The following is a 14,375-nucleotide window of genomic DNA, read 5'->3' on the forward strand; positions in this document are numbered from 1 at the left end:
ATGGGGAATGGAATGAACACAGGAACTACCAGGTAGCAACATTAGCTCTGAGTGCTTATGAAGTTATATTTCACAACAACCACACACATCTGGCCCAACCTTTGGTTGGAAAGATAATGACCTCATGGTAACTTTAAAAGAGGACATAGCGGAATTCCATTCAAATAAATCTTCACTTTGGATACTATTCATCTCCAGGGAGATTCACACTACTTATAATTTATTATTATCAATGTATGTGTAAAGAAAAAAATCTTTACTCAAAAATTTATCCTAATGTTACTGACCGTCTGGTTTTATTCACTGCTTAGTAGTAGGACATGGCTTGGCTCTGCTAGCATGAGCTGTAGGGCATGAAAAGCCACTGATGCCCAAATACATGGCAATATTATGATGAAAAAATTCCCCAGTCCAAAACGACATCCATTCCAAGTTCAAGTCTTGAGATCAAGCTACTTTAATATAAAAGCTTATGGATAAAAACTACGTAATGCAACCTAAAAAATTTGGCTCATCTTTGGTTTCTCAAGTCTACCCTTACCTGGTTTGAGGTTTCCACGTTAGCGTTCCGGTTGGATCGCCTCCGCGTGACTATCACAGAAGGTTTGCGCTCGCTCGGAGCTCGATCGTTTGTTTGGCCTCTCTGGAGCTTTCCTTCCTCAGATTTCTCCTTCCCAAGGCTTGGCAAGTCAATTTTTCTCACTGGCACAGACACAGGAATGATAAGAGGCACGAGGCTGTTATCCTCCCGGGCTCTTTTGGGAGCTGGTGAAGAACTGGCATATTCCACAACATTTTTTGCAGCTGTAGGTCCTGGTGCTGCTAACACCATATTTTTCTTCTCTTCTGAAGTATCCAGGTCCTGAGAAATAAAAAGAGATTCCTTAGAAGTTCCGCAGTACTTAGGAAACAGATCAGGTGATCTCTCACTTTCAGAATGTATCACATTTCTCAATGCAACTTGGAAGCTGAAATGGATTTAGAAAAGTGCTACTGGAGGAAAAATAATAGTTCACGAAAGTGCTACCAGAATTTCTCAGAATTACTTGAGGATTGCCTGAAGTCTCAGCTGATAGTATATTTGGACACATCATTCCACAGTATCCTTTCACTACCTACGGCCTGACATCTTATTTTCCAGACGAATTTGCACCCTGCCATATAACTTCCAAAAAGATTCTTCAGTTTTAGTAATGGACATAAGCTCCAGATTATTAATTCCCAATATCAGACTTCTCTGCCAGGGAAGACTGAACCACAATAATCTTAATTAAATCTCTCATACAAAAAGAACAGAGCTAGCTTTTTTTACTGCTTTTTTTCTGATTTACATGACAGAAGTGACTTTCCTTATTGATAACTGGAGTGTTTGAGGTTTGCTGTCTAACCAGGCCTGAGCCTGAAGGACTTTTGCTCAGCAGAATGAACAAGGCCTGATGGCAAGCTGGCACTTTTTTGCATTGGTATTACAGCTTCCATGTCTCTGCTTTCTCTTACTCATTGAAACCCTAGAAAATCAGAGCTCCAATGAGATGGGAATGGAGGATGAATTACTGAATAAACACATGGATTCTGTGACACCAAATGGTTTCAAGTACTCTTCAATCAACAATTTGTGGTCCTTCAGGTGACTATCCAGATGTTCATTCCATTCTCAATTCAGGAGCAGTTGTCACCTCACTTAGAAGCCAGATGTTAAAGTATGACTTTCAAAAACACCTCTCTTCAGAGCTTTAAAAGGTTTTCTTGAGCTCTGATGAAGTGCAATCTAGGTGCTAGCTGTAGAAGATGCTCATTTTGGTGTTTCAGAACTTCTCTGTAACTTAAAGCTCTGTTTAGAAAGCCTCTGGATAGCATGAGGTGTGCAAACTCATCCTCTTATCCAAGGAATTCTACTGAGGAATCCACCTGAACAGTTGTGTTTTGTAGGTAGAAACTAGGGCACGTTATCTCTCAGGTATAACAAGACATCTCTGACCTGGACCTCCAGAATTTTGCAGAGATGTACTGAAGTCCTCAAAAAGAACCTATTTTGTGCCATTAAGAATACCTAATCCTGATTAAAAAGCTAGCATAAGCAGTTTTCTCTAAGGATTCAGACACACCCCCAGTTGTCTCTCTGTGGTCATAGATCACAAAGGCTGGCTTCACTGAGGAGCACGAGAACATGCTCCAGCTGGCCCATGAAGTCAACCCATGAGAGCTAGAAGGACACTAGACTGCAGTCCCACTTTGATACTATATTTATACTGAGGGAAGCACAACTGTACTGTCACAAGATGCATCAGTCAGAGCCTGGAGTTAGTGCTCTGGCCTCTCTCCAAATGACAGTCTTGGTAATCTCTGCTTTTCAGAGCAAACAGGTCTGCTCTGAAACACTAAGCCCTCAAAAAAAGCTAAATGCCAAGCTAAATCAAGAAGATATAGGACTGCCTCCTTCAAGACCTTTTATTAGCATGAGGCTAAGTGTGCACAGAAAGGTTTATCCTGTAAGTGACACTGGAGTTTAGAAGTCTGACTGCTTCTTCACAGAAACTGGAGATATCTGCCCCACCACGCAACGATGAAACAACTTAAAAGTCAGAGTGGCCATCAGCTGCCCCAGGCTGCACTGCAAGAGGAATTCATCAGCTCTGAGGACCTTCCTTCACTCCAGGCTAGTGATATGCACCTGTACTTCCCCATGAGACTATCAGTTTTGGACTTGGAGGGCATTAGTTCACAAATACGTGAACAAGCACCAACTCTGACCAATGTACACACCTCAGATACTTCCTGTGTGCTACACAGATCTCTGTAGGTCAAGAAACACAAACTAATTTCCTAACCACAAGAAGGAAATTATGTCAGCCAGTCACACAAAAGATGTCACATTTCTTTGGCTGTAGGATTGGTTAACCATGCCGCTTTTACTTTCATGATCGGGAGGTCACCAGCAAAGGACTCTCTTCCTTGATGCTGGCAGAGATGACCTCTTGAAGAGAAAAGAGGAAGGAGGAGACCTGAACAGCAGTTGAGATAGAGAGAAGGTACCTTTTGGAACTTGATACAAATAGTTGAAACATCCTTAAAGATGCTCTGGTCCACACCAGAGCTTTTCTGGTCATAAGAGATCACACATACCTAAAGCTTGCTAAGAAGGGACACAACTGATTTTGGAATTAAATCTCTAAATAGTTTCTCAACTGCTCAATTATTCTCAGAGGCAAGCAGAAAGGAGTCACTGAACAATGGACAGGACCTTAATTTGCAGAACTGTAAAGGGGTTTTTCAGCTAGCCCAGCATCTCTGATGCAGAACTGGGGGCTGGAGGGCTGCTGGATACCTCCAGTAAGTGTAACTTGGTGCATTTCTAGTCTTACACAAATACTGAGGGATGAAGTAGTGATCTGGAGTCCTCCAGGACATGCATAGAAACCCATCAGCCATTCTGGCATTGATTCTTTCTATCCCTCAAGTGGTTTCTAAAAAAATTTAGAATTCACAGACAAAACCCAATTGTGATAACTGCAAGAACAGTTCCAAGGCCACGGCTGTGATCAGATGAGAAACCACAGCAGCCCTGGAGAAACACCTGCCTCTACAGGGTTTTCTGACATCATTCTGCACCATCTTTATAACAGTAAAGGCAGCTTCTCTCTGCAGTAAAACTGAAGCTTGCCCATGAAGGAGGTGAGTCCAGACCCACAATTCCATAAATAAAACTTTTTTTTTTCCTTTTATATGTGGTAAGCAGTGCCCTGCCCTGTGCCAGGGGAAAGAGGTCAGGTAACTAAAACCTTCCATAAAGGAATATTTAAATCCAGACACCCTTAAGACAACCATTTCACACATGAGAAAAGTTTACTGCACTATTAAAGAAAATAAATTGCACCACCTTATTGCATACAACAGTTACATGTGAAATGAAGCCATAAAAATCAAGAGCTGAGAATTTCCTGAAGCCTGTAAGCAGCAATGAGCTTGCAACACCTGAAAGAGGTAGGCAAAGCATCAGTTGTGACACTACATGGAGACAGATACTGCTGTCCAAAATAGTGTTTTCAACATAAGGCACACACACCCCTACACTGGAATGTTCAAACAACTCATTCAAAATATGAATGCACCTTCTTCAGTCCATTATTTAACCCTGTGGCCTTTTTGCATGTTCTTCACACACCCTGTGCCAGAGAAGGCTTCTAAGTTGTTTATAACAGAAAGACACTGATAAGAGCAGCAGACCACTCTTCTCCAATCAACGTTTCCTTTTTCTCCCTCACATGTTACCCAGCCCCTTTAAAGACAAAATCCATCAGACCTCAGGTAAGAACTGTAATGTCTTTTCTCATCCTGAAAGCATGAAGAGGTCTAAATATAAAGAGTTCATCTGCTAGTGCCATCATGGAAGCAAACAAGCTGCTCACGTAACTGCAAAGAACAAAGGAGCATCTGTCAAAACACTTCTCTGGTTTTTACAAACCAAGCTGCAAGCAGACATGGCTTCAAACAGCCAGTTTCTTGCTTTGCCCCTCTGGGCCTTTTTCTAGGTGCTCTATTAGCAGCTTCTTGCCACCGTGGTGGTGATCAGCCCACAAAGTGAGCTGTAGGCCTTCCTGCAACAGGACCATACAGTGGGCTGGGAGAATATGAACAAGCAGCTCGCACTGCTAACTGCTGCTAGTTTTCTATAAAATCTGCTTGTTCAGCTGGAGTTGGTGGAGAAAAGATTGAAGATGGCATCAACAGGCACTGGTTGCTGTCTGCTGCGCAAGAGGTGGAGTAGGCTGTGGATATTTGCCTCACTGTTTCCCAGTTCAGTTCTGGTACTCAGAAAGCACACCCCTCTAAGGAAGGGATGGGGAAAAATGGCCTCAGACTAAGGGGAAAAAAAAAGATGACGAAAAGAGAAGGAATAAAATTCCCTTCCCTTTGTTGTCTGACTGGGCAGCAACTCAAGTGGCAAAACTGTACATAAAAGTAGCTCATGCTCTAACACCCCTATTTCCTCAGCCTCAGGGGACAAAGCTTCCAAAGAAAAGCCTGTCTTTACTTCTCACAAGAGGCACTCTGGAAAAGACTAGTCAAACCACAACTGAAACAAAGCCTCCCCAAAACCTCCTCGAAAACCCCCAGCCAACTCCAAAAAACCCACCACTTGCCTCCCCTAGGCTAGTCAACTTTGAACCCTGTCATCCTGCTACATGGAATACAGACTCCACAGTTTACACTGATGGCACAACAAAAGGACAGGAGTAGTGACATAGCCAGTAAGCCAACACTAAATTTCATTTGCATCAAGCCCTGTAGGAGGTCTACAGGCAGAGTTTTTCCTTGGGTTACCATCTCTGAACACCTGCTGCAGGTCACTCCCAGAACCAGGATACTCCCTCACACAGACCTTTGTTATGCCTGGTTTAAGGTCTTCATGTACGTGAGGCTTCCTCAGGCTTTTAATATTTGGGAAATATTGAACACGGAAATTGTACTATGGATTTTTTAGATACCACAGTTTAGAAACACTTCTACTGCTAAAACTGAACAACTGGCAGGTATGCAGCAGTCTTAACATAAAAGAATGTTAAATTGGTAAAAAGACACCAAGAGAACTGCTCATACTTGTCTCTCTGAATTCCTGAGCAGTTTGAGGCCTCAGCTGAAAACATTTTTATTTAGAAGCCCTGGGTTAAAATCACATTTTAGCATTAGTGAAATGAACCTGCCCTTAGGTGGTTTCACAGCACTAGATCTCTATTCTCCTACATCTATGACTTGCATACAGCAGCTAAACTTACATGCCACCACTCTGGAGCTGCCCCTGCTGTACTACAACACTTCTCACATCAAGCTACCATCCTATCCTGCTGACATACATCAATTCCTCTCATTTCAACTCTATTTTGCAGTCTAAAATGTGCTGTATTGGTTAGGATGTGTACCTTACCTTAACATCCTGAAGAGAAGCCAGCTCAACAGCTTTTTGGGCCAAAGTCAGCAAATTGGCTTCTTGAGAAACACGCCGTCTCCGTCGCGTGCTCTGGATTACTCCACTTCTGACACCCTGGAAATCGTTAGTTTTCTCAGTGTCTTCTTCAGCTGTTTCTGCCTGTTTCTCCCCATCTCTCCCATTCTGGGTTGTGGTTTGCCTGTCTGTCTCCATCTGGCACAGCTCGTTGTTGACCAGGACATCCTTCTGCCCCATGTCCAGTCTCTTGGGGTGCAAATAGCCACTTTTGTTGTGGGCCGGCGATTCAGACGCCTGCTGTAACGGGACCTCTTGCTGATGTGTTTGCCAATGATGCAGAAATAAATTGCTGGGTTGTTCTTCTGCCTGCTTGGAAGCCAACACTTCTCCTGTAGATGTCAGCAGAACACCTTCTTTGGAGAGTCTCCGTGACCGTCTTGGAAAGGGAATCTGGGTCTGAGGTAGCACAGTCTGTTGGTTCTGCTCTGTTAGAGCTTTGAACAGTTCCTGGTTCCTCTCTGTTTGCTGAAACTGGTGTACCATCATGTGATGTTGAGGTGCTGCAGCTGCCACATGAGGCTGTGCCATGGAAGCAGTTTGCTGCAGACCGAAGGCTTGTGTGGCAGCCTGTTGCTGCTGCTGAGGATAGAAATTTTCAAATAGTTGTAGCTGGGGAAGAGCTTGCTGTTTTTGCTGAGCAGTAAATGCTGGACTGGAAGAAGCTGGAGCCTCTTGAAAGACATGTAACAATTCAGGAAGACCCTGCTTTTGGCCTTGGTGACCAAATGCAAGTTGGAAAGGCTGTAATGGCAGACTTTGATTCTGCTGCTGCTGTTTCTGCATCTGATGGAAAGAATTCATTTGAGCTTGCTGTCTAACCAGGGCTTGCTGTTCCAGCTGAGCCTTCTGGGACATCATCTGCTGGACAGCATCTCCATACAAGTCCAGCTGTGACACAAAAACTCCTTTCTCTTGATTTCTTTTAAGGGCTTCTGGGTGGCCATAGAAGCCTGGGGCACCAGCATTGGAGGGAGGTCTTTTTGGGTTGCCCCCAAACACCATACCGTGGTTCCACATGGAAGGGGGAGACTGCCAGTGGCTGTCACCCCTCTCTGGCAACCGGTTCCCCATTAATGAATTCTGCCACTTGACAGCTGTTACTGTCTGGGGCATCATCATTGATTCTCCCCTATCTTGACTGTAAACGGAGTTCATCAAAGCAACATTGTTGGGGGTAGTTGTTAATCCTCCTGCGTGAGAAACCTCCATAGTTTGGGAGACTGGTATATTCCCTCCGTGACCATAGTACTGTCCTTCCTTAAGCTGCTGCTGTGGTTCTTTTGATGACACAGCTATTTCCTGCTCATTAAAATAGGCAACTCGTTTCCCAGTCCTTTTGCTTGAAGACTTTTGCTGAGCCTGAAGATTCATGGTTCAGTCTCTTCTCCCAGTGGCACACACCGTATTTATAATCCACCCATCCCTGAGGCTGGGGGAGGAAAGGCACAGAAGTCTCTCTTTTCCATTCAGTTTTAGTATTAAAGGGCAGGAGAGAAGTCCAGATGAAAGTGTGTCTACTTCCCTTTTTCTTTATGTGCTTCTCCCACTTCTTTTCACTCTTATCCTTTGTGGTTCAGAGGTCAGTAAGGTCCACTTAGTTACAGGTCCTGAAATAGAGAAGCAATTGCAATGAATCATTAACAGACATGCATGGTGTTGCTTATGTCTGTTTTATGTCTGTCCCATTTCCCACAGAAATGGAGATCAATATAACATGTGCAAGAAATAATACATCTGACCTGCTAGAAAATGTAAAACAAAACAGCTTCCAAACCAGGTATCACACTGTTTGCATGATGCAACTCCCTGTTGCTCACTGACTTCTGACTAATCACTCATGCTCATCCTGAAAGTTTTTTCTCTTAAGCTCCCTCACATCTGGCCAATTAGTTCTATGTCTTCCTGTAGACAGAATCATCTGGTTTTAATATGAACTCAGAAACACAAAATTTAAAAAAAAAAAAAATAAAAAATCCCCTCATGACTTGCCAGAAGAAAAATAACACACCAGGCTACATTTCCCAGAGACATTTAAAACAGCCACATGCACACGGAGGCAGCAGCCAAGCATCAACCCAGTGTTTTGAAGGGAAGAATCCAGTCGCAGCCCATCAGTTACCCCCAACCATTACAGTTGTTTTCCAGCTAAGAACTGCCCACCAAGCACCCCAAATGCTGAAGGATGGGGCCTGCTCAACTGTTACCCTCTCAGATGCTTTCTTCAACAGCTGAGAGCAACTGCTCCTCATGAAAAAGTAGTTCAGGCAGAGTGGTACAGCTGCTTCTGGACACCAGCAAATATCTGTTAGTAGAAAGCTACAAACATAAGCCTTGCAGGGACATGGAGTCTAAGAGAATTCTACCTTCCTTTTCCACAGAAAAAAAGCTATCTGCAAACTTTATCCTGCAAATAAGGCTTTTAAAGCCTAAGGTCTAATGGGTTGACACATGCACTGATATTTCTACTCAATGCTAAATCATAAAATCTAAATTATGTTTAGTTTTAAATTTAAATTTTTAAACCACAATTAACACTCAAGCTGTTAAGTGTCTCTATTAATATATGTACCTTGTTCCACTTCACACTCCCAATGTATTTTGGAAAGATCTTAATAAATTTTTTCAAATCTATTCTTATTGCATCCTCTCTGCTGTAAGACCAAGTTTCTCTTGAGTGGAGCAGGTAGGACTAACAGACATGTCTCCTCTCATGAAACTTGTGATCCATTTCTCTCTCTCTCTCAAATGAAAAACACTAAACCAAAAGCACACAGCAGACTGAAGTCCTGTCCCCTGAGCCTCCTCCAAACGGATATGGCCACAGAGCAGATTTTCATGCCCAGGCGCGGTCGGGAGCACGAGGAGGAGGAAAAGACAAAGAGTTTAAATGAACTTACGCAACTTCCACCTCCGAGGCCAAGCTTGGCTTCGGGTGCTACTGGAACCATGGGCCTGTGTTTCAGAGCGACGTGACTCACTTCCTCAGGCTGTTCCATAGCTGCTCCCCCCACGCTCCCTCCCCCTTTGCCCTGGCTACAAACCGTGGACCTCTGCCACCCGGTATCAGGGAGCCAGGGCCAGGGCGTTCCTCCCTCCGCTAAGCGCAACGTCTCGGCTCATTTTCCAGTCCTCCCTCAACAGGACAAAAATAACTCTAGGAGAAATGATGGACACGTGAGATGGAAAATTCTCTCTAAACTGCAACTAGTACACAAACGAGGATTTCATAAACTAAGTTTTTCCTATGTCAAAACTTCATCAGGAGAGGAAAAAACATCCTACAGCAGGAAACTGGATCCCTGGCAACAACAGAGGTAGAGGTGGAAAGGTTGCTATATGCCTCTCAGGAGCATTAATGTTATTTTCTGTCCTTGCTCTTTGCAGCACTGCTACAAATGCAACGCAGCTAACAGCTCAACCACAATACCTGAGGTAACAATACTAACAGCAGCTTCTGACACTATCTCACTTTCTGAAATCATCACGTGCTCTTTCCTTCTCCAAACTAGACAGCCTTGTAACAGTTCTCCTTCCACTGATGCTTCTGCATGGATGTACTGATCAGAAACACAGTTCTGATAAAAAGGATGCAGCTTTTTCTGTGTTTCAGAAGACATTACCAGTAGATCACATTTAAACCTACCAGACAACACTTAGCTACCACAAACATCTGATGCTGTATTTAACAGTGGTGCCTGAGATTTGCAACTACCACACACACAAGTGTTCAGAAGACTTTTTGAAAGAGGGTTCTCAGGTTAGTGAGAAAGTATTGCACTAGCATAGCTCTCCAAAACTCCACTTGTGTGGACTTTGGCTTGGTTTTTCCCATTAGTAGATAAGAAGCCACCAGCACTGCAAAGCCAGACGAATTCAGAATTGCATCAATGTAGGAAAGAAATGTAATGTAAGTATTAAGATGCAAAGTTTACCAAATAAAGTAAGTTTAGAGATGACCAAACAGAGGGCAAGGATTATGTACTTGTGTGTTCCCTAAAGGGAGTCCTAAAAGATATCATATGCCTTTTAAGGAAGTTATCTGGTCATTTGAGAACACCATAGTGATTGAAGAACAACTGAAGTTACAGTAGCACAAAACAAGAGTAGCAAAAATGACATTACTGAGGAGGAAAGAGATTTAAGGTACTCTGAACAAAACACACTTACTGGACAACCCAGTTCTCCCAATTGCATGTAAAAATGAGTAAATCCTAGGAGATCACCAAGAAAAAAAGGAAGATTTAGTGCATCCAGCATTAGATGGTAAAACATCGCAAAATTAGCTTTTTATAATTTCTTTCTATATAGAAAAACTGCAGAGAAATATCTTATAGGTCACTATAATAATAGTCGACCGTTTGAGCTGAGGAGATGGATGTTCAAGCTGCAGCATGACCACGCTCCAGGAAAGCTCACGCTTGGCAGCTTCCCTGCCTGAGCTCTGCCGGCTCTGACTAAGCAGGCTTCCCTCCCGGAGGCTGAGGGATGAGCTCACGTTATCATCACTCCAGCCAATTACCAGCTTTGGGGTTTTTTTTGTTTTGTTTTAACTCCAGCCCAAGAGCCAGCCTGCAGCAGAGCGGCAGCACGCTTCCGTGTCTTACCTTTGAAGAAAGCACGGAGCCGGTTCCGACAGCGCAACTCCAGCAGCCAGAGTGCCTTGCCTCCAGAGACACTGACGTGTCACAGCACCCTGCACTGCTTTCACTCTGCTCGGAGAGAAAGCAGAACCTAGCATCAGGTACCTTGCCTTAGGAATTCTAGGATTTGGTGTGCAACACTATCAGCTGTTTTCACTTCCAGAAACTTCTGGCATGCAAGAACTCCTCTCGAACTTTGTTCAGATGAGAACAAATCTGATGTCACCTCCTTTAATACTGCAATATTTTCAGATTTCTAAAGAACTTTTCAGGTTGCAAGGTTTTCTCTTCTAGACCTAAAAACAGTGTCAAGTTAGAGACACATGTACCAAATGGGCACTTAGGCAGTATTTTCTAGAGTAAAGAAACCTGTGGCACTTCTCTGAGAGAAGTCAGGGTTAGCCTTTTTAGCTACAACTTCTTCAACCTATCTGCACTAAAGCATTAAAGAATATCACAAATAAAACATCACATGGGCTAGATTTAGGCCAAGGCTCCTGAACGACTTAAGTATTGAACAGGATTACAGAGCAATCTCTCTCTGCATCCAGGATGCTGTTCTCAAATTACTTAATAAAGTCCTTCCAAAGCAGAGATGCCTGAGGAGTGCAGGGCACAGGCACGCAGAGCCACACACTAGGCTGGTACCGGCCCCGAGCACCCATTAGCAGATTTTACTTAACCCAAAGTAGATCCTGCAGAACCATTTAGACACCCCTATCCATAGCAACCACCTTGGCCCAGGTTATTGTTAGCCTGGAGACTTTGCTGTAAAACTTACTGGAAAGCAGCTTAAGCACTGGTTTCAGTTTTGGGCACTACAGTAGAAGAAAGACACTGAGGGGCTGGAGCGGGTCCAGAGAAGAGTAACGAAGCTGGTGAAGGGCATGGAGAACATGTCACAGGAGGAGCAGCTGAGGGAACTGGGGGTGTTTAGCCTGGAGAAGAGGAGGCTCAGGGGAGACCTTACTGCTCTCTACAACTCCCTGAAAGGATGCTGCAGGGAGGTGGGTATTGGTCTCTTCTCCCAGGTAACTAGTGAGAAGAAATGGGTTCAAATTGCACCAGGAGGGGTTTTGGTTGGATATTAGGAAGAATTTCTTTCCTGAAAGATTGGTGAGGCTTTAGAATGGGCTGCCCAGGGAGGTGATGGAGTCACCATCCCTGGAGGTGTTCAAAAAACATGAGGACGTGGCACTTTGGCACATGGTTTAGTGGCCATGGTAGTGTTGGATTGACAGCTGGACTTGATGATCTTAGAGGTCTTTTCCAACCTTAATGATTCTACACTTTTATGAAAACCTTTTTAATTGAAGTTAAAAGGTAAATAACCCTAAGAAGATTTAGAGGAGAAATGAGAAACACTCAACTGCAACCATTTAATATAAGATGTCTTTATGTCCCTTTAAAACTTTCTGCCTGTATATTTAATAACCACCCAGCATTATTCCATTTCTTTATTCTCCTCACTAAATACATGCGTATTTGTGTAACTTCACAGATCAAGTTCACAGCTCCACATGCTGTAGTAACATTAAACTCTGCTCTTCAGCACACCTGTTGAGGGCTGTGCTGTCCTCTGCTTTGCTTAGCCCGTTTGCTACACCACCTATATTTGGCATGATAAGCAAGTTAAAATTTTGCACCTTCCTGGCCTCCTTTGAGAGCATTTGCACACAATCCTCTCTGATGGAACGCTGCAGAAATGACTGAGGAAAGACTTGTGACTTCTACTCAAAAATCAGCAAAGTTAAGGATGAAGGAAACAGTAACAAGTGTTTGTACACCATCTTGTATTTCACCTCTTCAATCTTAGCTTTTAAATACTTGTATTTAGTTTTTTTCCTGTGTAAAATAAAAAAAGTGTTGCTAACATACATTCTCAGCCTAAACTGCAACAATGCTGTCACAGCTCCCTGCAGGAAAGCTGCCCAATTACAGTGATGAAAATAATTTCTCATTAAATCCTCCTGCTGCCAGCAGCTCAGAGTATTGATCCCCCCTGTAAGAAGCTCAATTGCTTTTAATGATGAACAACAGATTCCAGGAACAATTTTTATATTTAAGTAAAACACAGCAAGCTACTCATTGTCCTTCTGAGACAGAGCAATCAAGGCTTCCTTCTCTAATTTGCTCGTTATTATGGTCAAATCCCACATTTACGAAACAGGTAAAGAATCATGACACACATTTTACTAATGAGGAACAAAACTAGAGGAACTAACTCACTCCTAAGATCACAAAACAAACCATGCCAAAAATGAAGAACAGAATCTCAGGTACTAGCTACCAGTTTCCCTCTAATCCTGAAAAAAAAAAAAACCCAAACACTAAATCAACAAGAAACACCAAAATTGGGTGTGCTACTTACAGATGTGCAGAAAGGGCAAAGAAAATTTCATTTCTCCAGTGCAACAGCAGGACAGACAGGACAGAGGTAGTTCAATAAGGCAGGTTTTGGTGGTTTGTTTTTATAAAGTGACTGGAGACTTACAGGCCATTGCAAACAAGAAACTTGTTCCAGCTAACAGAAAGTTGCCTCTGTGAAACCACCACCTATTGCAACAGTCTTGAGTAAGAACCAAGAAAGAGATGAAAACATGGGACAGTTTTTGTGTTTAGTAGAAGACTCAAAGCTTATTGCACAGCTCAGCCATATCCTATGCTCATTCTGCTGTACTTAAAGCCAGCTTCAATCCTCCCCCAAAAGCACACTCTGGCCCACTCACTTTGACACGTTTTCTTCCAGACAGTAGCTACATCAAAATTCCTGCAGATTGTTTGCAGCCTCCCACTCACCACCTTCAGACACCTTGAACAGGAAGGATAAGAGCACAGCTTTCCTACATATTGCCCTCGGAGGGAACAAGATAAAACAGCAAACAGACCATGTTTGTAAATTCTATACAGTGAAGCACAGCAATCTATCTCCAGAAGAAAGGCAGGGGAAAGCTCAGAGCAACTGAGAAACACAAAATTGACCAAGAAAGGCAACAATGGAAGTGGAGGATGATTGTTTTATGATCACATTATCCCAAATGGTCTCCTACAGACACCTCGAAAGCCTGTCTCTGCAGCAAAAGGCATATTTTCAGGAGTCTAGTGCCACAGAAGAGCAACAATTGAAGCCTAAAGTGAAGAAGCAAAGCCAACATCTGAACAGTCTCCAGTTGAAAAGAATGTAAGCAGGTAGCAATCAGCCCCCAACACCTCCAAGTGAGAAACTAATCTAGGGAACTGCAACAGAATAAAGTCCTAAAATCAGTAAGGTGTATGAAATAGGAAGGATTATGTGCCTGTGCAACATTGCAGAGCAAAAAGGGAACTCTACAGCATGCCAGTAATGGGTGCAATGATCAAAGGAAAGCTGGTTTGTGGACAGACACCAACCAAAGGGCAAGCACAGCACCCAGGAAGCCCCACAGCTTCCACTGTTGCCTGAAGGTGCCTGCCTGGGGCTAGCAAACGCCCACCGCACTGAGTAATACACGTGCATGGAAGATGCTTATGGCCTGCCCAGATTTTCACTTGATTGGCTTTTTTCTACTGCATAGATAGACTGAAGCTATGACCGACTTCAAGGGCACTTCTGCCCCAAGGAGAGGACAGTTAAAATTACTATGTTGCTACTTTCACTTTCCCATTTTCAAAAAGGGTAAGAAGGAAGAACCAGAGAACTATAGACCAGTCAGTCTGACCTCTGGGCCGGGTAAGGTCATGGAGCAGATCCT

The 14,375-nt window shown here is 43.4% G+C and overlaps 1 protein-coding gene across 1 annotated transcript in view; it reads right to left on the reverse strand.

Annotated features, from left to right (window-relative positions):
* The window catches only part of ELMSAN1 (ELM2 and Myb/SANT-like domain containing 1), a 20,926-nt gene extending 13,551 nt beyond the window's left edge, over positions 1–7,375 (reverse strand). The window contains exons 1-2 of the mRNA XM_008939229.1: positions 5,924–7,375; positions 542–862 (exon numbers count right to left, since the gene is read on the reverse strand). Coding sequence (XP_008937477.1) covers positions 542–862; positions 5,924–7,375 — 1,773 coding nt within the window. The remainder of the gene's footprint in view (positions 1–541; positions 863–5,923) is intronic.
* Positions 7,376–14,375: the final 7,000 nt, after the last annotated feature.

Source organism: Merops nubicus, unplaced genomic scaffold (genome assembly GCF_000691845.1).
Source record: "Merops nubicus isolate BGI_N331 unplaced genomic scaffold, ASM69184v1 scaffold16904, whole genome shotgun sequence".
Taxonomy (NCBI): domain Eukaryota; kingdom Metazoa; phylum Chordata; class Aves; order Coraciiformes; family Meropidae; genus Merops; species Merops nubicus.